The 26,493-nt window shown below is 48.7% G+C and overlaps 1 protein-coding gene across 1 annotated transcript; it reads left to right on the forward strand.

Moving 5' to 3' along the window:
- The first annotated feature begins 1,776 nt into the window (after nt 1–1,776).
- LOC143990058 (CAP-Gly domain-containing linker protein 4-like) lies at nt 1,777–26,493 on the forward strand. Its single transcript, XM_077490276.1, has 6 exons — nt 1,777–1,917; nt 13,426–13,503; nt 17,064–17,225; nt 24,772–24,900; nt 25,555–25,716; nt 26,408–26,493. Exons 1-6 carry the CDS (start codon nt 1,818–1,820, stop codon nt 26,491–26,493), a joined length of 717 nt encoding a protein of 238 aa, XP_077346402.1. The 5' UTR covers nt 1,777–1,817.

Here is a 26,493-nt window from a genome sequence, read left to right on the forward strand (position 1 = left end):
CCCTCACTATGATTTGTAGGGAATCTTCATGTTCCTCCTCCATAGATCCTCTATATCTGTATATATAAAGTATGTGTGTATATATATACAGTGGTGTGAAAAAGTGTTTGCCCCCTTCCTCATTTCCTGTTCCTTTGCATGTTTGTCACACTTAAGTGTTTCGGAACATCAAACCAATTTAAACAATAGTCAAGGACAACACAAGTAAACACAAAATGCAATTTGTAAATGAAGGTGTTTATTATTAAAGGTGAAAAAAAATCCAAACCATCATGGCCCTGTGTGAAAAAGTGATTGCCCCCTAAACCTAATAACTGGTTGGGCCACCATTAGCAGCAACAACTGCAACCAAGCGTTTGCGATAACGTGCAATGAGGCTTTTACAGCGTCCTGGAGGAATTTTGGCCCACTCATCTTTGCAGAATTGTCCTAATTCAGTTACATTAGAGGGTTTTCGAGCATGAACGGCCTTTTTAAGGTCATACCACAACATCTCAATAGGATTCAGGTCAGGACTTTGGCTAGGCCACTCCAAAGTCTTCATTTTGTTTTTCTTCAGCCATTCGGTGGTGGACTTGCTGGTGTGTTTAGGATCATTGTCCTGCTGCAGAACCCAAGTTGGTTTCAGCTTGAGTACACGAACAGATGGTCGGACATTCTCCTTCAGGATCTCTTGGTAGACAGCAGAATTCATAGTTCCTTTTATCACGGCAAGTCTTCCAGGTCCTGAAGCAGCAAAACAGCCCCAGACCATCACACTACCACCACCATATTTTACTGTTGGTATAATGTTCTTTTTATGAAATGCAGTGTTCCTTCTACGCCAGATATACTTGGACACACACCTTCCGAAGAGTTCCACTTTTGTCTCATCGCTCCACAGAATGTTGTCCCAAAAGTCTTGGGGATCATCAAGATGTGTTGTGGAGAAATTGAGACGAGCTTTGATGTTCTTTTTGCTCAGCAGTGGTTTTCTCCTTGGAACTCTGCCATGCAGGCCATTTTTGCCCAGTCTTTTCCTGATGGTGGAGGCATGAACGCTGACCTTAACTGAGGCAAGTGAGGCCTGCAGTTCCTTGGACGTTGTTGTGGGGTCTTTTGTGACCTCTTGGATGAGTCGTCGCTGCGCTCTTGGGGTCATTTTGGGCGGCCGGCCACTCCTGGGAAGGTTCACCACTGTTCCATGTCTTCGCCATTTGTGGATAATGGCTCTCACTGTGGTTCGCTGGATTCCCAAAGCTTTGGAAATGGCTTTATAACCCTTTCCAGACTGATAGATCTCAATTACTTTCTTTCTCAATTGTTCCTGAATTTCTTTGGGTCTCGGCATGATGTGTAGCTTTTAAGGATCTTCTGGTGGACCTTACTGTGTCAAGCAGCTCCTATTTAAGTGATGCCTTGATTGTGAACAGGTGTGGCAATAATCAGGCCTGGGTGTGGCTAGAGAAATTGAACTCAGGTGTGGACAACCACAGTTATAGTATGTTTTAACAAGGGGGGCAATCACTTTTTCACACAGGGCCATGATGGTTTGGATTTTTTTTCACCTTTAATAATAAACACCTTCATTTACAAATTGCATTTTGTGTTTACTTGTGTTGTCCTTGACTATTGTTTAAATTGGTTTGATGTTCCGAAACACTTAAGTGTGACAAACATGCAAAGGAACAGGAAATGAGGAAGGGGGCAAACACTTTTTCACACCACTGTGTATATATATATATATATATATATATATATATATATATATATTGTGCTCTGTTCTCTCGGCAGGTATTTTTGCTCCGCTCTCTAAGATCAGACGGGCGAATGAGACGATGAGGACTTTTATCAGAAGTTCATCTGTAAAAACGCCGGCGTCCGCCAAATCTCCCACAAAGATCAACCTGAGCCGCGTGACGTCTAAAATTAACACAGGTGAGTGTGGGAGGGATAAAAGTACCCCTATGGTGGGGGGAGGGATAAAAGTACCCCTATGGTGGGGGGAGGGATAAAAGTACCCCTATGATTGGGGAGGGATAAAAGTACCCCTATGGTGGGGGGAGGGATAAAAGTACCCCTATGGTTGGGGAGGGATAAAAGTACCCCTATGGTGGGGGGAGGGATAAAAGTGCCCCTATGGTGGGGGGAGGGATAAAAGTACCCCTATGGTGGGGGGAGGGATAAAAGTACCCCTATGGTGGGGGGAGGGATAAAAGTACCCCTATGGTGGGGGGATGGGAGCAGGGGTTGCGGCGCAGTGTAAGGGCCCATGGATGGTGTATAAAGGTGAGATCTCACTAGGGATACATTGTATATTTCTGTACATCAGTAATGAGGCTCGTGTTGTACATTTCTGGAATGATTGGGGTTTATGATCTGCATCACACAATCTATACCGATCGTTTTCTAGTCATCGCTGATTATTACCCCGGAGCTGCCTCTGAACTCTTTATTCATCTCCTGAATTGTGAGCTGCGGCGGCGCGGCTCCGGGATTTCTACTTCTTATTATACCTTGCGGAATATTTCCCCTTCCTCGTTATTGATGTCAGCCAATCACTGAGCCCCACGAGCAGCGCCTGCGGAGAGTGCGCCGTTACCCCCGGCCAATTATATTTCTGTTTCTATAATCGATGCTTCAGATATAATGAAAAGGCGTCCAATGGAGCCGCTAACCGCCGGCTCCCCCTAGAGTTGGTCTTTGGTTTTGTAGCACCTTTTATATACTTTGAAGGCCTCTGACAACGATGAATGTGAGGAGATCACATATCAGCATGGAGGTCCCACCACTTCCTAAACAACACCTCCCACCAACCCTCTCCTCCAATCCCTACACTGACCTCCCACCAACCCTCTCCTCCAATCCCTACACTGACCTCCCACCAACCCTCTCCTCCAATCCCTACACTGACCTCCCACCAACCCTCTCCTCCAATCCCTACACTGACCTCCCACCAACCCTCTCCTCCAATCCCTACACTGACCTCCCACCAACCCTCTCCTCCAATCCCTACACTGACCTCCCACCACCCCTCTCCTCCAATCCCTACACTGACCTCCCACCACCCCTCTCCTCCAATCCCTACACTGACCTCCCACCACCCCTCTCCTCCAATCCCTACACTGACCTCCCACCAACCCTCTCCTCCAATCCCTACACTGACCTCCCACCACCCCTCTCCTCCAATCCCCACACTGACCTCCCACCAACCCTCTCCTCCAATCCCTACACTGACCTCCCACCGCCCCTCTCCTCCAATCCCTACACTGACCTCCCACCACCCCTCTCCTCCAATCCCTATACTGACCTCCCACCAACCCTCTCCTCCAATCCCTACACTGACCTCCCACCAACCCTCTCCTCCAATCCCTACACTGACCTCCCACCAACCCTCTCCTCCAATCCCCACACTGACCTCCCACCAACCCTCTCCTCCAATCCCTACACTGACCTCCCACCGCCCCTCTCCTCCAATCCCCACACTGACCTCCCACCACCCCTCTCCTCCAATCCCTACACTGACCTCCCACCACCCCTCTCCTCCAATCCCTACACTGACCTCCCACCACCCCTCTCCTCCAATCCCCACACTGACCTCCCACCACCCCTCTCCTCCAATCCCTACACTGGCTCCTAATCACCCAGGGAATTTAAATTCAAAATCCAACATACAAAGCCATTCACAACTCTGCACCGAGCGGCATCACCAATCTTGTCTCCAAATATCACCCAAACTGTTCTCTTTGTTCCTCTCAAGACCTCCTACTCTTGAGCTCTCTCGTCTCCTCCTCCGATGCTTGTCTCCAGGATTTCTCCAGAGCCTCTCCCATCCTCTGGAACTTACTACCTCAACCTGTTCAGCTATCTCTTGCTACCTTCAGGCGATCCCTGAAAACTCATCTCTTCAGGGAAGCCGATCACATCTCCAACTAATCTCCTATCAGCTCATCCCCCACAGCTACAACCTTCTGTACCACCTGCCCCACCCTATTAGATTGTAAGCTCTTCTGAGCAGGGCCCTCTTAATCCTCCTGTATTTTATCGTATTATAACTGTATTGTCTCCTTTTTATATTGTAAAGCGCTGTGTAAACTGTTGGCGATATATAAATCCTGTATAATAATAATAATTGGCGGGGGGGGGGGGGGGGGGCTGACAGTTGACCTCCTTCTGACCTGTATTGGTCCGGCTCTCATCACTTGCATTCCGGGGCGATTTTTTTTTTTTTTTTTTTGCACACATGTTAAAATCTACATTGTTTGTTAGAAATTATTGGAACCCCCCCTTAAAAATAAATATATATATATATATATTTTATGAAAGCAGAGACCCTGGAGAATGAAATGCAAATGTTTTAAGAAAAATGAATTTTGTTGCACACAAACACACAAAACCCTATTTTTCTCTAGTCGTCTGTCCAGGACAGCACTAGAGAGATAGGCTCCACCTCCAGTGGCAGGAAACACAAACCAGATCTTTAAAGGGCGGTCTCCGTCCCTTCCCCTTCAGTCTTTTGTGTTTCTTCCACCGGAGGAGGAGGCTGGATCAGGAGCTCTCCTTCCCCTGACGGTGGGATAGCCCATAAGAGACGGGGAAGGAGTTCGGATTACCTGTTGGTAAACGGACGTTTTGAAGTCCTCCGGTCGGGTTGACTGCAGCTTCGAACCGGCGTTCTCCTTCTGAAGCCCGGGGAGGGCGTTCGTTTCCCCGCCTGACAATAGGTTCAAAATTGGGCGCGAAGTCAGGTGGGGGACGGGCACAGGCTTCGAGTTCCGGCCTGTGCATCACAGGAGGAGGATAGAGGACTTCCGGCAATCCACTACCGGTTCCGGGTCGCGCGGCGAGCGTGGACGTTCGGGACCTTGGCGGCTATTTTAAAAAGCCGCAGCCACGAGGCGTTCGCGCTGCATCCAGGCGGTTAGGCGTGTGCTTCAAGCGTTCGTGCTGCATCGCTTTATCGCCATTACGAAGGGAAGCCTCCAGGCGTGTTCCGATCAAAATGGATGCAGTGGAGAGTGGCAGTGGAGCCGAACCAGCTCAGGTAGGCAAACACAGAGGTGTCTTGTACCTATAGGGCTGGGAGAGAGGGGGGGGGGGGGGGAGTAATGGACTAATCAATGCATAGGCATTCTGAAATGGTCCAGGTGTATTTTTCCTCCCTCCCTCTCTCAAACAGGATCTGGACTAAAGAGTCTTGCGAATCCTGTTAGCGGTTGGTGGGGTGCACATAGGTGTTTGTTGAAGGCGTCCTATTTTGCTAAAGATTTCGCTGACGTTGGCTTTTCTGTTTTTTTTTCCCCTCCTTCTTCTCTCCTTCTCTTGCCTTAGGCTCTGCCCAAAGAACCAGAGAGGTCAGGGGGGAAGAAGAGATGTCCTTCATGTATGAGTAAATTAAAAGAAGGATGGTCCAAGCCCCTTTGTAAACCATGCATAGACAAATTGGTCTATAAGGAAGCTACGGGAGCTTGTAAGGATTTGATTTCTGGAGTACAGAAAGAAATGGAGTCCATCAAAGCAATGTTAGCGAACCTTGAAACCCCAAAACCAGCCGCAGTTCCCTCTGCTTCCACCCCAGTAGAAGGTGACGAATCGGAGGAGGAGGAACTTGATTCTCTGGATGGCCTAAGTGAGGCGGCATCATCCAGAGATGTTCCTGTTCAAGGGTCAAGCTCTCCCAGATACAGGCTCTCACTCGAGGAGGTTGATGCCTTACTGGGGGTAATTTATGAGACGCTCAAAATCAGAGAGGAGCCAGTCTCCCTGTCCTTGCATGACCGGATGTATCAGACCCTAAAAACTGATTCAGTCAGGGTCTTTCCGGTTCATAGCACACTGATAGACTCAATCAAAAAAGAGTGGGAGGAGCCAGAGAAAAAGTTATTTTTCCCTAAAAGCATGAAGCGGAGATTCCGCTTCAGCGAGGACCCCTCTTGTGTTTGGAATAAAGTGCCCAAGGTAGACGCAGCTTTTTCCCAGTGTGCAAAGTCAACAGATCTCGCCTTTGAGGACATGGGTGTTCTAAAGGAACCCATGGATAAAAGGATGGAGGTACTGTTAAAGAGGTCATGGGAAGTAACCATGAATAACTTAAAACCTGCGATGGCCACGACAATAGTGGCTCGCAACTTGGAGGTCTGGCTGGAACAATTACAAGGCCACTTGGAAGGGGGGACCTCCAGAAAAGAAATTCTGGATTCCCTTCCTATGCTACATAAAGCAGCAGGTTATATAGCAGATGCCTCTGCGGAGTCTGTTAAATTGTCAGCCAGGACCGCTGCCCTCGTAAATTCATCGCGCAGGGCACTTTGGCTGAAAGTCTTGGTCGGGAGACTCGGCCTCAAAAGTGAGGTTATGTGGCACCCCTTTGAGGGAGACCTTCTGTTCGGACAGGACCTTGAGAAAGTCCTGGACCGTACTGCGGACAAGAAGAAGGCTTTTCCTGTCAAATCTAAGAAGACTACAGGTAAACGCTTTTTTCGTCCTCAAAGGCAGGGACAGTCACAAGGACAGACCTCTAAGGAGTCAACTCCTAAGAAACAGTGGATGGGAGGAAAACAGAAAAGCAATCTCTTTTCCTCTTCTAAAAAAACCACTAAATCCCAGTGACGCGGTTCCTGTTGGGGGGAGACTGGGGCAGTTCCTCCCACAGTGGGAATACGCTACCCCAAATCCTTTTATCCTGAGGATCATCAGGGAGGGTTACAAAATACAGTTCAGACACGTCCCACCTGCAAGGATGTGTCTGACCAAACCTCCCAAAGACCCCCAGAAAGCGTCAGCTTTGCTGTCGCAAATTGGCGATTTAATAGATCAGAGGGTTCTAGTGCCAGTTCCGCCACAGGAAATAAATCACGGTTTCTATTCACACGTGTTTGTAGTAAGGAAACCGTCAGGCAAATTCCGGTTGATCTTGAATTTGAAGTTACTGAACAAGTGGGTAACTTACAGGAAATTCCGGATGGAAACAATTTTTACAGTGAGATCAGTACTCCCTCCAAATTGTTTCATGGCCTCTCTCGATCTAAGGGACGCGTATCTTCACATCCCGATTCGAGAAGACTCTCAAAAGTATTTGAGGATAGCGATTCTTTGGGGGAGTCAGATTCGATACCTCCAATTCAGGGCTCTGCCATTCGGTCTGTCTTCTTCCCCCAGGATTTTCACCAAGGTCCTGGCAGAAGCATTGGCTCCCCTAAGACTGAAAGGGATCGCTGTCATACCGTACTTGGACGACCTTTTATTCTTTGCCCCCTCAAAGCTCCAACTGCAGGGAGATCTGAGGGTAGCTATCTCTTGCCTAAAAAGGCTGGGGTGGTTGATAAACCAAGAGAAGTCGCACCTGATACCAACACAGGCCTTACAGTATCTAGGTTTTCTGGTGGATTCCGTATCACAGAAAGTCTTCCTCACAGGGGAAAAAGTGATAAAGGTGAAAGAGATGGTAACCTTCTTGCAGTCCAATCAGACAATTTCCATCAGGTCAGCTATGGCAGGATTGGGCCTATTGGTGGCAACAATCCCTGCAGTTCCTTGGGCAAGAGCTCATTTCAGGTGTCTCCAGGCCAATATTCTGAGCAGCTTGGACGGGACACAAGAGTCCCTGGACGGGACTATCCATCTATCCTCAAAGACCAAAAGGTCTCTTTGGTGGTGGAAGAGAGAAGAGAACCTAGTACGGGGTCTTTGGTGGTCTCCTCCAGTGTCTGTTCGCATCACCACGGATGCCAGTGCTTGGGGCTGGGGGGGCCCACTTGGGGTCGAAGGTAGCCCAAGGATGCTGGGGGAAGACACAGTCCCAGAGGTCAGCCAATTGGAGAGAGCTGCAGGCAGTCTGGGAAGCCTTAAGGGTATTCGCCAGGGATCTGAAGGACCACCATGTACAGGTTCTCTCGGACAGTATAGTGGCGGTTTCCTACCTAAACAAGCAGGGAGGAACAAGATGCCCGTCCTTGATCAAGCTAACAAGTACGATCATGCATTGGGCAGAAGAAAACCTAAAATCGGTTTCAGCGGTCCATCTAAAAGGGGTGGACAACCACCTGGCGGACTTTCTGAGTCGACACCGGGTGTACGAATCAGAATGGTCACTAAACAGGGAGATTTTCCAGATGTTAGTGCGCAAATGGGGTCTTCCGGAAGTGGACTTGTTCGCCAGGAAAGCGAACACCCAGGTCCCAGTATACTTCTCCCTAGAGAGGGAGGCAGGGGCAAAAGGGATAGACGCTTTGGCACAAAGCTGGGCATTTCACATTTGCTACGCCTTCCCCCCATTCAAGCTTATTCCTCTAGTCCTGAGGAAATTTTTGCAGGAACGGACCACATTGATTCTAGTGGTTCCGTATTGGCCGAAGAGACCATGGTTCTCGGTGCTGCTGGGCCTGACAGACGAACCTCCCCTCATACTGCCCGAGAGAGAGGATCTGTTGTCCCAGGGTCCAGTTCTGTTACCAGAACTACAGACCCTAAAATTATCGGCCTGGCGTCTGAAGAGAGTCTCTTGAAGTCTAAGGGACTCTCGGATAGGGTAATTAAAACACTTCTTTCTAGTAGGAAGAAGGTAACCCAAGCAATTTATGTTAAGTACTGGAAAGTTTTTTGTTCATGGTTGGACACTAAAAAGGTGTCTATAAGTATCCCGACAGTCTTGGCGTTTTTACAAGACGGTGTGGATAAGGGACTGGCCATTAGTACCTTTAAAGGTACAAATTGCGGCCCTGTCTGTTTTTTTGGATCAACCTCTGGCGATAGACCCGCTAGTTAGCAGGTTTTTTAAGGGGTTAACCAGGATTAAACCTGTTCCTTTCAAAATTTTACCCAAATGGGACCCGTCAATTGTGTTACAGGGATGGGTAAAAAAGTCTCTGGAAGAAGAACCTTCCTTGAGATGGATCACGCTTAAAACGGTGTTCCTAGTGGCTATTTCCACAGCTAGACGCATTAACGAGCTTCAGGCACTTTCGGTGAAAGAGCCGTTTTTACAAATTTTTGAGGATAGGCTGGTGTTGCGCATGGACCCTGGGATTTTACCCAAAGTAGTGACAAAATTCCACAGAACACAGGAAATGGTTTTGCCTTCGTTCTGTGGGTCTCCCACTAATCCTAAGGAGGTAGAGTTCAGTCAACTGGATGTGAGAGCCTGTGTCTTACAATATCTGGAGATGTCAAAAAACATTAGAAAATCAGATGCATTATTTGTCTTACATGCGGGTAAAAAATTGGGGTCACAAGCTTCAAAAAATACAATTGCAAGGTGGATCAAACAAGCTATTGTAGAAGCCTACAAAGGAATGAAAATGGAATGTCCTTTTTCCCCCATGGCTCACTCCACACGGGCGCTATCGACCTCATGGGCAGAGCGAGCTGGAGCAACACCAGAACAAATTTGTCGAGCAGCAACTTGGTCAAGCTACTCGACGTTTATGAAGCATTACAGATTGGACCTTATCTCAGCGCAAGACCAGGCGTTTGGGAGAAAGGTCCTTCAAGCGGTAGTCCCCCCCTAATCTGGTAAGTTCTCGTTGATCTTCTCTAGTGCTGTCCTGGACAGACGACTAGAGAAAACGAGAGTTAGACTTACCGGTAACTCTGTTTCTAGGAGTCGTCCAGGACAGCATGGATTCCCTCCCTATATGCTGTTATAATGCTGGACAAGTGTTTTTGTCGTTACAGAAGCCGTTTCCGGGGAAGTTCTCGTTTACAAGACTGAAGGGGAAGAGACGGAGACCGCCCTTTAAAGATCTGGTTTGTGTTTCCTGCCACTGGAGGTGGAGCCTATCTCTCTAGTGCTGTCCTGGACGACTCCTAGAAACAGAGTTACCGGTAAGTCTAACTCTCGTGTTTTTTTTTGTAAGGTATAAAAGATGATGTTGGGTGAAGTAAATTGACGCCCAGCATGTCTAGATTTAAAATTGCGTGCGACTGCGAAACGCCAACAAACGACGGTACCTAAAAGCCTTTACAGGTAATGAGTGTAGAGTTAGTGAGGAATTATTGCTCTCACTCTGACATTGGTGGTGACGCCTCACATGTGTGGGGCGGACGCAGAACGGCCCCTCACACCTCGCAGCCAGGACAAGAAGCCTCCGTCTTCCATCGAGGACACGGAGGAGAGACCGAGAAGAGCCTCACGCAGGTCAGAGCAGAATCCGCTTCATGCCTTCAGTCTGCACATTGCAGGCCGGGGACCCCCCACATGGTGGAATTACACTTTATGGGGAACTTTCCCCTGATTGTGGACACTTGTGATCAGGAGGAAGAGAAGCCGAGAGGTGGGAGAGATTTCCCCCTTCATGTCCAGTCACTGAGCTGGGAAGAGTCAGAAGTCCCCCGACCATAGAAGACCATCAGAGGAGCCAAGAGGCACCATCCGAGAGGACCCCAACCATAGAAGACCATCAGAGGACCCAAGAGGCACCATCCGAGAGGACCCCAACCATAGAAGACCATCAGAGGACCCAAGAGGCACCATCCGAGAGGACCCCAACCATAGAAGACCATCAGAGGAGCCAAGAGGCACCATCCGAGAGGATCCCAACCATAGAAGACCATCAGAGGAGCCAAGAGGCACCATCCGAGAGGACCCCAACCATAGAAGACCATCAGAGGAGCCAAGAGGCACCATCCGAGAGGACCCCAACCATAGAAGACCATCAGAGGAGCCAAGAGGCACCATCCGAGAGGACCCCAACCATAGAAGACCATCAGAGGAACCAAGAGGCACCATCCAAGAGGACACCAACCATAGAAGACCATCAGAGGAGCCAAGAGGCACCATCCGAGAGGACCCCAACCATAGAAGACCATCAGAGGAGCCAAGAGGCACCATCCAAGAGGACACCAACCATAGAAGACCATCAGAGGAGCCAAGAGGCACCATCCGAGAGGATCCCAACCATAGAAGACCATGAGAGGAGCCAAGAGGCACCATCCGAGAGGACCCCAACCATAGAAGACCATCAGAGGAGCCAAGAGGCACCATCCGAGAGGACCCCAACCATAGAAGACCATCAGAGGAGCCAAGAGGCACCATCCGAGAGGACCCCAACCATAGAAGACCATCAGAGGAGCCAAGAGGCACCATCCAAGAGGACCCCAACCATAGAAGACCATCAGAGGAGCCAAGAGACACCATCCGAGAGGATCCCAACCATAGAAGACCATCAGAGGAGCCAAGAGACACCATCCGAGAGGACCCCAACCATAGAAGACCATCAGAGGAGCCAGGAGGCACCATCCGAGAGGACCCCAACCATAGAAGACCATCAGAGGAGCCAGGAGGCACCATCCGAGAGGACCCCAACCATAGAAGACCATCAGAGGAGCCTGGAGGCACCATCCGAGAGGACCCCAACCATAGAAGACCATCAGAGGAGCCAAGAGGCACCATCCGAGAGGACCCCAATCATAGAAGACCATCAGAGGAGCCAGGAGGCACCATCCGAGAGGACCCCAACCATAGAAGACCATCAGAGGAGCCAAGAGACACCATCCGAGAGGATCCCAACCATAGAAGACCATCAGAGGAGCCAAGAGACACCATCCGAGAGGACCCCAACCATAGAAGACCATCAGAGGAGCCAAGAGGCACCATCCGAGAGGACCCCAACCATAGAAGACCATCAGAGGAGCCAAGAGGCACCATCCGAGAGGACCCCAACCATAGAAGACCATCAGAGGAGCCAGGAGGTACCATCCGAGAGGACCCCAACCATAAAAGACCATCAGAGGAGCTCCACTTCAACTTCCAGACCAGGAGACCATCCGCCAGGAAAGCCTCTGATCGATTCCCTGTGGGCGGTGGAGGCTTCTAAACCTTGTGATCCCCCTGGATGTTCAAAGACCTTGGCTGGGTTTAGGGCCAAAGGAGTCTCGGACCTCCTGTAATAGGAGGTCTCGGGAACTGGTGGGCAGCCGATTTATGAGGTGGAAGTTTCCCTTTTCTGCTGTCACAACCTTCCATGGTGACGTCATTCTCAGCTTAAAGGGGTTGTAAAGGTTAGTTTTTTTATTTTCTAAATAGGTTCCTTTAAGCTAGTGCTTTGTTGGTTCACTTACCTTTTCCTTCCATTTCCCTTCTAAATGTTTTTTTTTTCTTTTTCTGAATGTGTCACTTCCTGTTTCTCCTCAGTAAACTTCACACCATCATCCGAGCCGTGTTTAGTCAGCCAGAACAGCTTACTGAGGAGGAACAGGAAGTGAGAAATTCAGACAAAGAAAAAAAAAACATTTAGATGGGAAATGGAAGGAAAAGGTAAGTGAACCAACAATGCACTAGCTTAAAGGAACCCATTTAGAAAATAAAAAACGAATCTTTACAACCCCTTTAAGAATTGTATGGAAATCACGACAACCTATGGACTTGTTTTTCACAATCCCATATAGATTTCTCACTATTTTATTACCTACTTATTTATTTAGCACAGTTTTGGTTTATGGTGCAATCAATATTTGCATGGCCACACAGGGGCTGCTATTTATTGATTGATTTTTATTGCTATCACAAGCCGGTTGTTAGACGCAGTAACGATGAGTATAACTGATGTGCGTTTTGATCCCCCCCAAGTGCACCTCCACCCACATTGATATAAAATGCCTCCTTACCAGAGGTCTAGACTCCAAATCTAAGAGTCCTAGAGAGGCGCGATGGGCAAGTATAGAAGATCCGATCGGCTTCCTCGGTTTATATTGCAGGCGGTGGTGCTGTCATGGCTGATGGTAAAGTTTACTCCATAATGAAGGAAAGATAAAACGGCCACAGAGTGTAAAACTGCTTAATAGTCTATTAAAGGACGTCGGTGCTAAACGCTTCCAGAAATGTGGTAAAAAACGAACATCAATCGATCCAAAGACCTCCTAGAAGGCGATCGAGCACTATCCAGGCTTGGCGTGTGTGGTACCCCGCTGACACAGACTCAGAGGACGTTGATTCTGATGAAACGCGTCGGGTGGCATCTTTATGTAGAGCAACAATTCTTATCTTCAAATCCTCCGAGTTCTTTGCCATGAGGTGCCATTTTGTACTTCCAGTGACCAGTATGAGAGAGTGAGAGCGATAACACCAAATTTAACACACCTGCTCCCCATTCACACCTGAGACCTTGTAACACTAATAAGTCACATGACAACGGGGGAGGGAAAATGGCCAATTGGGCCCAACTTGGAGATTTTCACTTAGGGGTGTCCTGACTTTTGTTGCCAGCGGTTTAGACATTAATGGCTGTGTGTTGAGTTATTTTGAGGGGACAGGAAATTTACACTGTTATACAAGCTGTACACTCACTACTTTACATTGTAGACAAGTGTCATTTCTTCAGTGTTGTCACATGGAAAGAGAGAAGAAATGTCACTGAGGGGTGTACTTACTTTTGTCACATACTGTATGAGTGTATATATATATATATATATATTTCTTGGTAAGTTTATCTGATTTTCTCCGTGTCGCAGGTCTGACGATCTCCAGGAAAGGCGCAGCGCCTCCTTCTCCTCGGGGGATTGAGGATTCCTCCAAATCTACAAAGAAAGGTATTTCCCTTCTCGGGACGGACAGCAAAGCCCGGCACTGACCAATCCGGAACTGGAGGAGGGGGGAGAACCAATCACAACACCAAGATGAAAGTGTTGATTGACAGTAAATGATCACAGCTCTGCTGACCCCTGACATGGTTCTCATCTCATTCAGTGCAGCAGGATATGCTTGGATTAACAAAAGTATGTTCTGGGGGGAATAGTGCCCCATCATTGGTGTCAGTGGGAGGAATAGTGCCCCATCATTGGTGTCAGTGGGGGAATAGTGCCCCATCATTGGTGTCAGTGGGGGAATAGTGCCCCATCATTGGTGTCAGTGGGAGGAATAGTGCCCCATCATTGGTATTAGTGGGAGGAATAGTGCCCCATCATTGGTGTCAGTAGGGGGAATAGTGCCCCATCATTGGTATCAGTGGGGGGAATAGTGCCCCATCATTGGTATCAGTGGGGGGAATAGTGCCCCATCATTGGTATTAGTGGGAGGAATAGTGCCCCATCATTGGTGTCAGTAGGGGGAATAGTGCCCCATCATTGGTATTAGTGGGAGGAATAGTGCCCCATCATTGGTGTCAGTGGGAGGAATAGTGCCCCATCATTGGTGTCAGTGGGAGGAATAGTGCCCCATCATTGGTGTCAGTGGGAGGAATAGTGCCCCATCATTGGTGTCAGTGGGAGGAATAGTGCCCCATCATTGGTGTCAGTGAGGGAATAGTGCCCCATCATTGGTGTCAGTGGGGGAATAGTGCCCCATCATTGGTGTCAGTGGGAGGAATAGTGCCCCATCATTGGTGTCAGTGGGAGGAATAGTGCCCCATCATTGGTGTCAGTGGGGGGAATAGTGCCCCATCATTGGTGTCAGTGGGAGGAATAGTGCCCCATCATTGGTGTCAGTGGGAGGAATAGTGCCCCATCATTGGTGTCAGTGGGGGGAATAGTGCCCCATCATTGGTGTCAGTGGGGGAATAGTGCCCCATCATTGGTGTCAGTGGGGGAATAGTGCCCCATCATTGGTGTCAGTGGGGGAATAGTGCCCCATCATTGGTGTCAGTGGGGGGAATAGTGCCTCAATGTTGGTTCCTCCAGCAGTCACAGGGTCTCTATATTTTGCATTGATGTTTTGAGGTCATTTAGTAATTGTTGGTGCTGAGAAATGTTCTTAGTAATGAGATGATATACAGGGGGGGGATAACGATCGCCTCCCCCGAGGATTGTGAAAGTTTTGCCTCCTTACATAGAAATGAAGGGTCTATAATTGTATTTTATATGATGGAGACAGAAGATCAACCAAAACTCCAGAGAAATCACACAATACAAATGTTATAAATGGAGTTCAGTGAGTAAAATAAGTATTTGATCCCCTCCCAACCAACAATAACCCTCCCCCCACAGACTGGCCCCAGTAGGTGCTCATGTGGTACACAGATCAGTCCTGACAATGTAAGAAGGTTCTCCTAACGACAACTCGTTATGTGTATAGAAGACGCCTGTCCACAGAATCCCTTCCCTCCAATCCTCACCATCATGGAGAAGAGCAAAGATCTGTCAGAGGACGTCGGGGAGAAGATTGGAGACCTGCACAAGGCTGGAATGGGCTACAAGACCATCAGCAAGAAGCTTGGTGAGAGGAGACGAGTGCTGGAGAGATTATTCACAAATGGAAGAAAATACAAAATCACCATCAATTGTCCTCAGTCTGGAGCTCCATGGAAGATTTCTCCTCATGGGGTGAGGATGGTCATGAGAAAAGTGAGGGATCCGCCCAGAACTACACAGGGAGGAGCTTGTGAAGGATCTCAAGGCAGTTGGGACCACAGTCACCAAACACACCATTGGTGACACAATACACCACCATGGATTGAAATCCTGCAGCCCCAACAGGTCCTCCTCCTCAGGAAGACACATGTACAGGTCCCCCTCCTCAGGAAGACACGTGTACAGGTCCCCCTCCTCAGGAAGACACGTGTACAGGTCCCCCTCCTCAGGAAGACACGTGTACAGGTCCCCCTTCTCAGGAAGACACATGTACAGGTCCCCCTCCTCAGGAAGACACATGTACAGGTCCACCTCCTCAGGAAGTCACATGTACAGGTCCACCTCCTCAGGAAGTCACATGTACAGGTCCTCCTCCTCAGGAAGACACATGTACAGGTCCACCTCCTCAGGAAGACACATGTACAGGTCCTCCTCCTCAGGAAGACACGTGTACAGGTCCCCCTCCTCAGGAAGACACGTGTACAGGTCCCCCTCCTCAGGAAGACACATGTACAGGTCCACCTCCTCAGGAAGACACATGTACAGGTCCTCCTCCTCAGGAAGACACGTGTACAGGTCCCCCTCCTCAGGAAGACACATGTACAGGTCCCCCTCCTCAGGAAGACACGTGTACAGGAACATCTGAAGTTTGACAATGAACATCTAAATAATTCAGAGAAGGATTGGGGGAGAAAGTTCTGTGGTCACATGAGACCAAAATTCAGCTCTTTGGTATTAACTCGACTCCCCGTGTTTAGAGGAAGAAAAATGCTGACTATGACCCTAAGTACACCATCCCTACAGTCACACACAGAGGTGGGAACATGAACACCATCCCTACAGTCACACACAGAGGTGGGAACATGAACACCATCCCTACAGTCACACACAGAGGTGGGAACATGAACACCATCCCTACAGTCACACACAGAGGTGGGAACATGAACACCATCCTACAGTCACACATGGAGGGGGGAACATGAACACCATCCCTACAGTCACACACAGAGGTGGGAACATGAACACCATCCCTACAGTCACACACAGAGGTGGGAACATGAACACCATCCCTACAGTCACACACAGAGGTGGGAACGTGATGCTTTGGGGCGGTTTCTCTGATAAAGGTACAGGCCGACTTTGCCGCATTGAGGGGCCAATGGACGGGGCCCATGTATTGTAAGATCTTGGAGGAGAACCTTCTTCCCTCATCCAGAACACTGGAGATGGGTCATGGATGGGTCTTCCAGCATCACAATGACACAAAACATACCACCGAGGCAACAAAGGTGTGGCTCAAGAAGCAGCACATGAAGGTCACGGAGTGGCCTAGCCAGTCTCCAGACCTTAATCCCATAGAACAATTTATGGAGGAGCTGAAACTTTGAGTTGCCAAGAGACCTTCAGGATTTAGAGAAGATCTGTAGAGAAGAGAGGAGAAAATCCCTCCTGAGATGAGTGAAAACCTCATCACCACCTACAAGAAACGTCTGACCTCTGTGATCACCAACAAGGGTTTCTCCACCAACTACTAAGGGATCAAATACTTATTTTACTCACTGAACTCCATTTATAACATTTGTATTGTGTGATTTCTCTGGAGTTTTGGTTGATCTTCTGTCTCCATCATATAAAATACAATTATAGACCCTTCATTTCTATGTAAGGGGGCAAAACTCGCACAATCCTCGGGGCAGACGATCATTATTTTCACCCCTGTAGCCCATTTTCGGGTGCCGGCCGGATGCTTCTAACCAAGACTGACCATCCTGTGTGTTTCTGTGGCTTCCGTCCTCCTCCTGCAGAACTTTATATGGGATCCAGCAGCTTCTCCTCTTCATCTTCATCTTCCTCCTTCCTGGAGTCTAAGCCGCCGCTTCCATTCCATCACCGGCCCCCGAGCTCCATGAATTGTACCGCCGGTGCATTGTCCAGCTCCCAGTCCGAGACGTCATGGACCGGTCACGGTACTCCTCCGGTCTCCATCCTCCGCACGGACACCGGGGCTTCTCTGGGTTCCCACGGAGCTCCGGCCAAAATTTTTTTTTTTTGATATTTGGAATGGAAAAGTAAAAAGTTGGAAGTTCTGATGGTTTTTGTTTTACTGAACATCAGGAAAAGCCTCCGATCTATGATGTGCCCGGAGCTGAGCGAACGAATCTCCTCTCCGGTGTCAGAGGCCGGCCGAACTCCGACCATCTCCGCAATCCTAGAGAGACATGAAGATCTCTTATTGGCTGTCAGTGTGGGGGGAGGAGTCTGGGGCAAATCTTCTGTGTTCATTGTCTAGGACCGGGGTCTCCCAAACGTTCTAAACAAAAGGCCATTCCACTTCATAGTTTGGGGGGGGGGGCAGACTGCGGCCAGTGGGGGGTAGAAATGTCCTTGATTGGAGGGGGATAAACCAAGCCTTAGTGGGAGTAAGTGGCAATTGGGGAAAAGGGGGGGGGGGGGGCTCCATATTGTGTCCTAGGACCTATGTATTGGGTAAGTGTCCAGCCCAGTACAGAAGGGGTACCGACTCGCCAGCCAGGTGACGCCCCTTTTCGAACACACATTCATGTAATGGAAGAAATGGGGGGGGGGGGGAAGACCCCAAGGAGTTCTGTGGGGGAGTAAAGAGGGCAATCAATTTACATAGCGCCTGTGGTCATTAGAAGAAGAAATAGTGTCTCATTGGAGTTATAGTGCCCCATCATTGGTGTCAGTGGGAGGAATAGTGCCCCATCATTGGTATCAGTGGGAGGAATAGTGCCCCATCATTGGTGTCAGTGGGAGGAATAGTGCCCCATCATTGGTGTCAGTGGGAGGAATAGTGCCCCATCATTGGTGTCAGTGGGAGGAATAGTGCCCCATCATTGGTATCAGTGGGAGGAATAGTGCCCCATCATTGGTGTCAGTGGGAGGAATAGTGCCCCATCATTGGTGTCAGTGGGAGGAATAGTGCCCCATCATTGGTGGGGACAGGTCGCTTTTTTATTTATTTGTGCCTGTCCTTGTGACACCTGTCAGAGAGGGACAGGGAATAAGGGGGGATTTGGACAATCGGGGAGATGAAATACAGATGGAGGTCGTAACCTTTTCCCATCCTACCGGTAAAAATAATATATATACACATTTGGAAGATGTGATGTAATCCATACATTTTTTATATCTGCTAAAAAAAACATTTTGGTTGGAGCTCCATCCTCAGTCACCTGTATCTGCAAATCTTCTGTCACCGCTGAACATACATCTGTCTCCCCCCCCCCCCCCCCCCCGTCTCTCTCCCCCCCCCCCCGTCTCCCCCCCCCCCCTGTCTCTCCTCCCCCCCCCTGTCTCTCTCCCCCCCGTCTCTCTCCCCCCTGTCTCTCCCCCCTGTCTCTCCCCCCGTCTCTCTCCCCCCCCGTCTCTCCCCCCCCTGTCTCTCTCCCCCCCGTCTCTCTTCCTGTCCTGTGTGAATACATTCATATTTATTCCTCATAGTCTCACTCGGGTTTATTTTACATGAATATGTACCTGAGGTATTTAGTCCACAAAAATCGAACATTTTTTATACCTCTGACTGTTGTCACCGGAAGGAAAAGGCGGTGCGTTTCTTTGGGCTGCTGTACAAGAAATGCGGGAAAAAAAGGCAAATTCTTTCCCAAAAAAACACACATTGCGCGGATCTGCATGGTGCGCGGTCTGCTAAGTGGCAATGCGTTTCTATGCGTGTCAGGAAAGCGCATGGGTTGTGTGTGCATTCCTGAGATGCATGGATGTAATGGTGCAGGGCAACTGCGTGCATCTCCAGAGCAATGGGCGGGATGGAGGGGCGACCATTGTACACGGGGTGACCATTATTCTGGGATGACCATTGTTCTGGGGGGCGACTATTGTACAAGGGGTGACCATTGTGTCGGGGTGACCATTGTGTCGGGGTGACCATTGTGTCGGGGGGACCATTGTGCCGGGGGGACCATTGTGCCGGGGTGTTCATTATTCTGGGATGACCATTGTTCTGGGGGGCGACTATTGTACAAGGGGTGACCATTTTGCCGGGGTGGCCATCGTGCCAGGGTGTTCATTATTCCGGGGTTGCCATTGTGCCGGGGTGACCATTGTGTCCCGGGGTGTTCATTATTCTGGGATGACCATTGTTCTGGGGGGCAACTATTGTACAAGGGGTGACCATTGTGCCGTGGTGTTCATTATTCCGGGGTGGCCATTGTGCCGGGGTGACCATTGTGCCGGGGTGACCATTGTGCCGGGTTGACCATTGTGCCGGGTTGACCATTGTTCTGTGGGGCGACTATTGTACAAGGGTTGACCATTGTGCCGGGTTGACCATTGTTCTGTGGGGCGACTATTGTACAAGGGTTGACCATTGTGCCGGGTTGACCATTGTGCCGGGTTGACCATTGTGCCGGGTTGACCATTGTGCCCTGGTGACCATTGTGCCGTGGTGACCATTGTGCCGTGGTGACCATTGTGCCGGGTTGTTCATTATTCTGGGATGACCATTGTGCCGGGGTGACCATTGTGCCGGGTTGTTCATTATTCTGGGATGACCATTGTGCCGGGGTGACCATTGTTCGGGGATGATGACATAACATTCACAGATGGAAAAGTAGGACTGTCCCCTAATACACAGCACAATGCGTCCCAATATTGGAGGATTAAAACTGAATTCAATCAGCTCTAAAAGATACAAATTATCTTGGCTGTGAATTGTCTTCATGGTATTTTCTCATGTAGAGTATCTGATGTGACTTTGTATCGGCCTCCTGCAATCTCCTGTACAGACGGGTTCTGATTGGGAGAGGCTGGACGCCGGGATTGCTGCACACAGATATGTTGTCAGGTAATCAATGGATTGGAGGAGACGGAGCAAAGTGAGCAGAGAGATTATCGAAATCCTCCTGGGAACGCGCTGTCCTTCTAATCTCTGACGCGTTCGATTTTTTTTATTTATTTATTTTTTTCACACTTTCCTCTTTGATCAATAAAGCAGAGGATGTGCAGAGTCCAGTAACAGACCTTCCGCTTTGCTGGTATCTATTTGGCTATTTTGCAGTAAAGCAAGGAAATGAAAAGCCCCCTGTAGAGAATATTAATTTTGGTTTCACAACAAGAATGTTACAAACTGCTTACAGTTGTAGGGAAAACCGCACAGGACATGCAGAGCGTCACAAACCTACATAAACGCACGCTAGCGAGTCTTTCCTAGCAAAAGAACATGTCAGTAGTATGTATGCAGTAAAGGGTACAATAAAGATCGCTCGGCTTCTGTTATAGCTGGTCCACATTTCCTGGTTGAACAGGACTTCAGACATAAGAGTTCTGGTGAGCTGCTTCTCTTGTACTATTTATTTATCACAGATATTTATGCAGTCCACACACCCCGTGTGGTAAAATATTCAGGTTTCTGTGATGTAAAAAAAATGACAAAGATAAATAATTTGAGAACTTTTTCCACCTTTTAATGTGACCTATAAACTGTGCGACTCAGGGGAACAACAAACTGAAATCTTTTTAGGGGGTGGGAAGTAAAAATAAAATAATGTCGTCACATAAGTGTGCACACCCTCCAGGCATGTACTGGCCATCGGAACTACCGGGAGTTTCCCGGTGGGCCGATGGCTCAGTGGGCCACTGTGATGTAAGGTGGCTGCTGATGGGACACTCTGATGTAAGGGGGTGCTGATGGGACACTCTGATGTAAGGGGGTGCTGATGGGACACTCTGATGTAAGGGGGTGGTGATGGGACACTCTGATGTAAGGGGGCAGCTGATGGGACACTCTGATGTAAGGGGGTGCTGATGGGACACTCTGATGTAAGGGGGTGGTGATGGGACACTCTGATGTAAGGGGGCAGCTGATGGGACACTCTGATGTAAGGAGGCTGGTGATGGGACACTCTGATGTAAGGGGGCTGGTGATGGGACACTCTGATGTAAGGGGGCAGCTGATGGGACACTCTGATGTAAGGGGGTGCTGATGGGACGCTCTGATGTAAGGGGGTGCTGATGGGACACTCTGATGTAAGTGGGCTGGTAATGGGACACTCTGATGTAAGGGGGTGTTGATGGGACACTCTGATGTAAGGGGGCTGGTGATGGGACACTCTGATGTAAGGGGGTGTTGATGGGACACTCTGATGTAAAGGGGGTGGTGATGGGACACTCTGATGTAAGTGGGCTGGTAATGGGACACTCTGATGTAAGGGGGTGCTGATCGGACACCCTGATGTAAGGGGGCTGGTGATGGGACACTCTGATGTAAGGGGGTGCTGATGGGACACTCAAAATGTAAGTAGGCCGGTCTGGATGAAGTCCAGGGCCAAATTTCTTTCCCAGTCCAGCCCTGACACCCTCTTATATCCAAGGATGTGTTCAGAATTAAGCAATTACATTCAAACTCCTGATAAATCGTCAATACACACCGGCCATCATTTAGAGCTCCTCTGATTAACCCCAAATGAAGTTCAGCTGTTCTTGTAGGTCTTTCCTGACATTTTCTTAGTCACATCCTACAGGGAAAGCCATGGTCCTCAGAGAGCTTCCAAACCATCAGAGGGATCTCATTGGTAGAAGATATCAGACTGTAGAAGGGTCCAAGGCATTAGATCTACCATGGAACACAGTGAAGACCATCATCATCATCGAATAGAGAAAATCTGGCACCACAGTGACATGACCGAGAACTGCACTTACCCCCAAAATTGATGAAAAGACTAGAAGAAAATTGGTCTGGGAGGCCGCCAAGAGGCCTCCAGCACCATCAAAGGAGCCGCAGGAATATCCGGCAAGTCCTGGCTGTGTGGTGACAACAATCTCCCGTGTTCTTCATATGTCTGGGCTGTGGGGGGTAGAGGGGCAAGGCAGAAGACTTTTATTACCAAGAAAAACATCCAAGCCCGGCTAAGCTTTGCAAAAAACATATCTGAAGTGTCCCGAAAGCATGAAGGGAAATTGTGTTCCGGTCTGATGAAGCCAAGGCTGAACTTTTTGGCCATAATTCCAAAAGATATGTTTGGCACAAAAACAACGCTGCACATCACCAGAAGAACACCATACCCACTGTGAATCATGGTGGTGGCAGCATCATGCGTTGGGGCTGTTGTTCTTCAGCTGGAGCAGGGGCCTTAGTCCAGGTAGAGGGAATTATGAACAGGACCAAATACCAGTCAATGTTGGCACAAAATCTTCAGGCTTCTGCTAGAAAGCTGAACATGAAGAGAAACTTCGTCTTTCAGCAGGACAACGACCCAAAGCCTCCATCCAAATCTACAAAGAAAAGGCTTCACCAGAAGAAGATGGCCCAGCCAGAGCCCAGACCTGAATCCCATTGAAGATCTGTAGGGTGATGTGAAGAGGGTTGTGCCCAGGAGACGTCCTCCAAATCTGACAGACTTGGAAAGAAGAGTGGTCAAATATTGCCAAGTCAGGATGTGCCATGCCGATAGACTCCGCCCCCAAAAAAGACTGAGGGCTGGAATAACCTCAAAAGGGGCTGCAGCAAAGTGTTAGTGTAAGGGTGTGCAGACTTATGCAACCAGATTATATTTTATTTTTACTTCTCTCCACCTAAAAGATTTCAGTTTGTTGTTCCAGTTGTACAGTTTATGGGTCACTTTAAAGGTGGAAAAAGTTCTGAAATTGTTTATTTTTGTCTCATATATTTATTTTTTATTTTTGCATCACAGAAACCTGACGTTTTAACAGGGGTGTGTAGACTTTTTATATCCACTGTATATTGTACAATCACACCAGTCCCCGCCCTCAAGGAGCTTACAATCTACGGTCCCTAACTCGCATTCATACACACAGTAGGGCCAATTTAGACCGGATCCAGTTAACCTCCCTGCATGTCTTTTTGGAGTGTGGGAGGAAACCGGAATACCCAGAGGAAACCCGCACAGGGAGAACATGCGAACTCCAAGCAGGTATTGTCATGGTTGGGATTCGAACCCACGACCTGAGTGCCTTCAGGAAAAAGTGCTAACCACTTGGCCACTGTGCTGTGCCCTGTATAGATTTGGTGTTGTCCCCAGGTGAAGTCCCCCATTCCAGTTTGTGCCACTGGATTTTATTTTAAAAGTTTCTTAGCCGTTCCCACATCGCCATGACCCTTTCTACTTCCATCGGGGCTCTTACTTCAGTTTTTTTGAGGGAAAAACTTTCCTAACTGCAAACCCTAGAGTGTGCTTGTGATGGACTCCGGGCACCCTGTTGGGTATTTCCCCCAAGAAGCTGCTGCGAACTCCAAGCAGGTATTGTCATGGTTGGGATTCGAACCCACGACCTGAGTGCCTTCAGGAAAAAGTGCTAACCACTTGGCCACTGTGCTGCCCAATATAGATTTGGTGTTGTCCCCAGGTGAAGTCCCTCCTTCCAGTTTGTGCCACCTGGATTTTATTAAAAAAAAGTTTCTTAGCTGTTCCCACATCGCCATGACTCTTTCTACTTCCATCGGGGCTCTTACTTCAGTTTTTTTGAGGGAAAAACGTTCCTAACTGCAAACCCTAGAGTGTGCTTGTGACGGACTCCGGACACCCTGTTGGGTATTTCCACCAAGAAGCTGCTTCCCAAGTCCTGGAACACGAGACCAATGGATCCGGCTATAGAATCCCCCCCAAGGACCAGACAACACCCGTCCCGGAGAACACCAGACATAAAACTGCTTTGTTTGAGAAACACGCCGAATTTATACAGCAAACCATCAGATAATGGGAGTAATCCCTTATCTCAGACAAAGGTCACCTTACACGGTAGAGCCAGTCCTATTATCATAACGGTGACCTCCTTGGACAGTCCGGCTCCCCGGTCTCACTTCCATAAGAAGCCACTAGCAATTAGTGACCAGCTCTGGATAACTTAATTACACATTATAACACAGAGTTCTCCAGGGAATGGTTCTCCTGCAACCCAAAGTCTGTGACAGTGCTATCATATCATACAGGCCAGGGGTCATTTATGTCAAAGGGTCAAGCTATTTCTCTTTATTGACATGGCCTGGGTCCAATGTTTGACACAAGCTCCTCTAAAACAGGAATAGTTCAAAATTGGTACACTACTTGGCCAAACATTAACATTGCCCAATATACCACAATAGTATTTTATTTCCCCATTTTATTAGAAGACAGCGCAAAAAGTCATGTGCAAACATTGTTTAAATAGCGTTGGTTTGAGAGACGTCCCCACAAGAAAACAAAAACCTGACGCTACATCTCTTCTAGAACCTTGACCCCTCAAACGCCATCCCCCTCATACCCCTCACCACCTCCATATCCATGTATACCAAGACGGCTCAGGGGCAAAAATCACACTCTGGCTATATACACCTTGGGTTCACCCCCCCCTCCCCCCCACTTGATGTGACCCAAGTAAAGTTGAATTTGATTTGTTTCTGAAGGTTGCCGCACTTTGCACATCCTCGCCGCACCTCTCTTTCTTTACTGTAAAGATTTGGGAATAGGATAAAAAGACATAAATACGATGTTCTAAATATCCCCGTGTGTTGCTGATATCTAGTCTGTATCTTTGCAGGAGCTCAGAGCGCGGCGCCATTCGTGGGCAGCCCAGAGCAGCCGGAGTTCCAGCCCGGTGACCGCGTTCTTGTGGTCGGCCAGAGAATCGGCACGGTACGATTTTATGGGAAAACCAGCTTCGCTCCAGGTAAGTTGGACGGAAAAATGTTTACTATGGGAATCTCACAAGGTTAAAGCCCAACTTCTAGTTTAAAAAAATAAATAAAAATTAATTGACAAGACACAACTTTTACTAGATGTCCCTCCTCTTCTGCTCACCATCATTCAACCTGTTTCTTGTGAGTCCGGGGCTGCCATGGACACACCCTCTTTGGACACACCCTCTTGGGCTGGGCTCACAAAAAAGCTGTAAGGTATCCTGTCTTTTTTTTTTTTTTTTTCTTAAGTAGATTGGGTGGGGGACTGTGTTCTGCACCTCAGGAGTTTACCAAGGGGGTGACCTCCATGACTAAGCCCTGGAGGTAGGGGACGAAACTCGTTGGCGTGGCCTGGACAGAGCCAGACTGAAGCCGCTTTTATTTACATTACATTTGGGTCTTGCTGGTGTGCGGCACTTGGATCTTTTCCCTTCTTGGACTGTGTGCTTCCTTCAATGTTGGCCCTGTTGCATTTCTGTGGTATTCCGATTGTGGTATACTTGGAGGGCCTCCCGTTGTGGGAACAGTCAGCGAGGGCTCTAGAGGACATGTCTCCAACTCTTAAGAGGTGGCAGAGAAACGTCATCAATTTTCACTGACTCTGACTGGTGCAGAATTTGTGGCTTGTCCTTTACATTTCCCAGGCCAGAATGTTCCTTCCATAGTTAGTAAGACTGAAAAAGACCACCATCCTTCCACAAGAGACTCTTCAGACTCCCAGGTCTCACGTCCGTATTCTTCAATAAGGAAGTTGTCTTACCCTCCACTTCTCTGTGAGGCTCTTGAGACTGAAGATGGTCTTCAAGGCAATTCCATTTGCCCAATAGTTGATGCCTGGAGCTCGGGCTGTCCCTGGCTTGGTGGCTCTCGGGTCCAGTGTTCCATTCAGGAAAGTCATAGTTCTGGGCACTTTGTTGGTGCAGGGAACTTTGGTCATGGGAGGAATCTTGTCTCTCTATCGACATCTTGGAGCTTTGGGCATTGAGGCTGTCTGTCCCTTCAGCATTGGACCAACATGTACCCGTGTCTAGGGATCCACTGGCAGAGGTAGTGATTGCTCCAGTGGCTCCTCGGGATCTGTGCACCCTCATCTATACATCTCCTCCTCTGAGCAGATGAAGTCGTTTCAGAATTGAGAAAGAGGCCGTTCTGGGGATCCTCCTTGCTTTGAATTGCCACAGATGGATATCATATGCTGACCTGGTAAGACGTCTCCCCCACACCTTCTTGTTGCTGGCTTTAGTGGCATGGCTGTTGAAGCCCGGGTTCGAAAGTACTGGGACATCTCTGAGTTTGTGATTCCTATGATGGTAAGTACTAGACAGTCAACTTCCCGCCAATATTACCATCAGGGGTGAAAGGGGTACTTTGCTTGATGTGAGTCTATGGCCTTTCCCACCAGGAGTTTCAATGGATTTTCCATGTTTTGCCGTTGGGTCTTGGCCAACGCTTGGCACTTGGTGACCTTAAATCTCTGACATTTCCATTTTGTTTCAGAGATTGCGGCTTCCCACGTTCTGACCCTTTTGAAATATCTCCCCTTTATGGTCTCTCCGGTGGAATTCCCTTTGACTCATTTTTGA

Source organism: Lithobates pipiens, unplaced genomic scaffold (assembly GCF_037356315.1).
Source record: "Lithobates pipiens isolate NorthernLeopardFrog02 unplaced genomic scaffold, aLitPip1_a1.2 Scaffold_18, whole genome shotgun sequence".
NCBI lineage: Eukaryota > Metazoa > Chordata > Amphibia > Anura > Ranidae > Lithobates > Lithobates pipiens.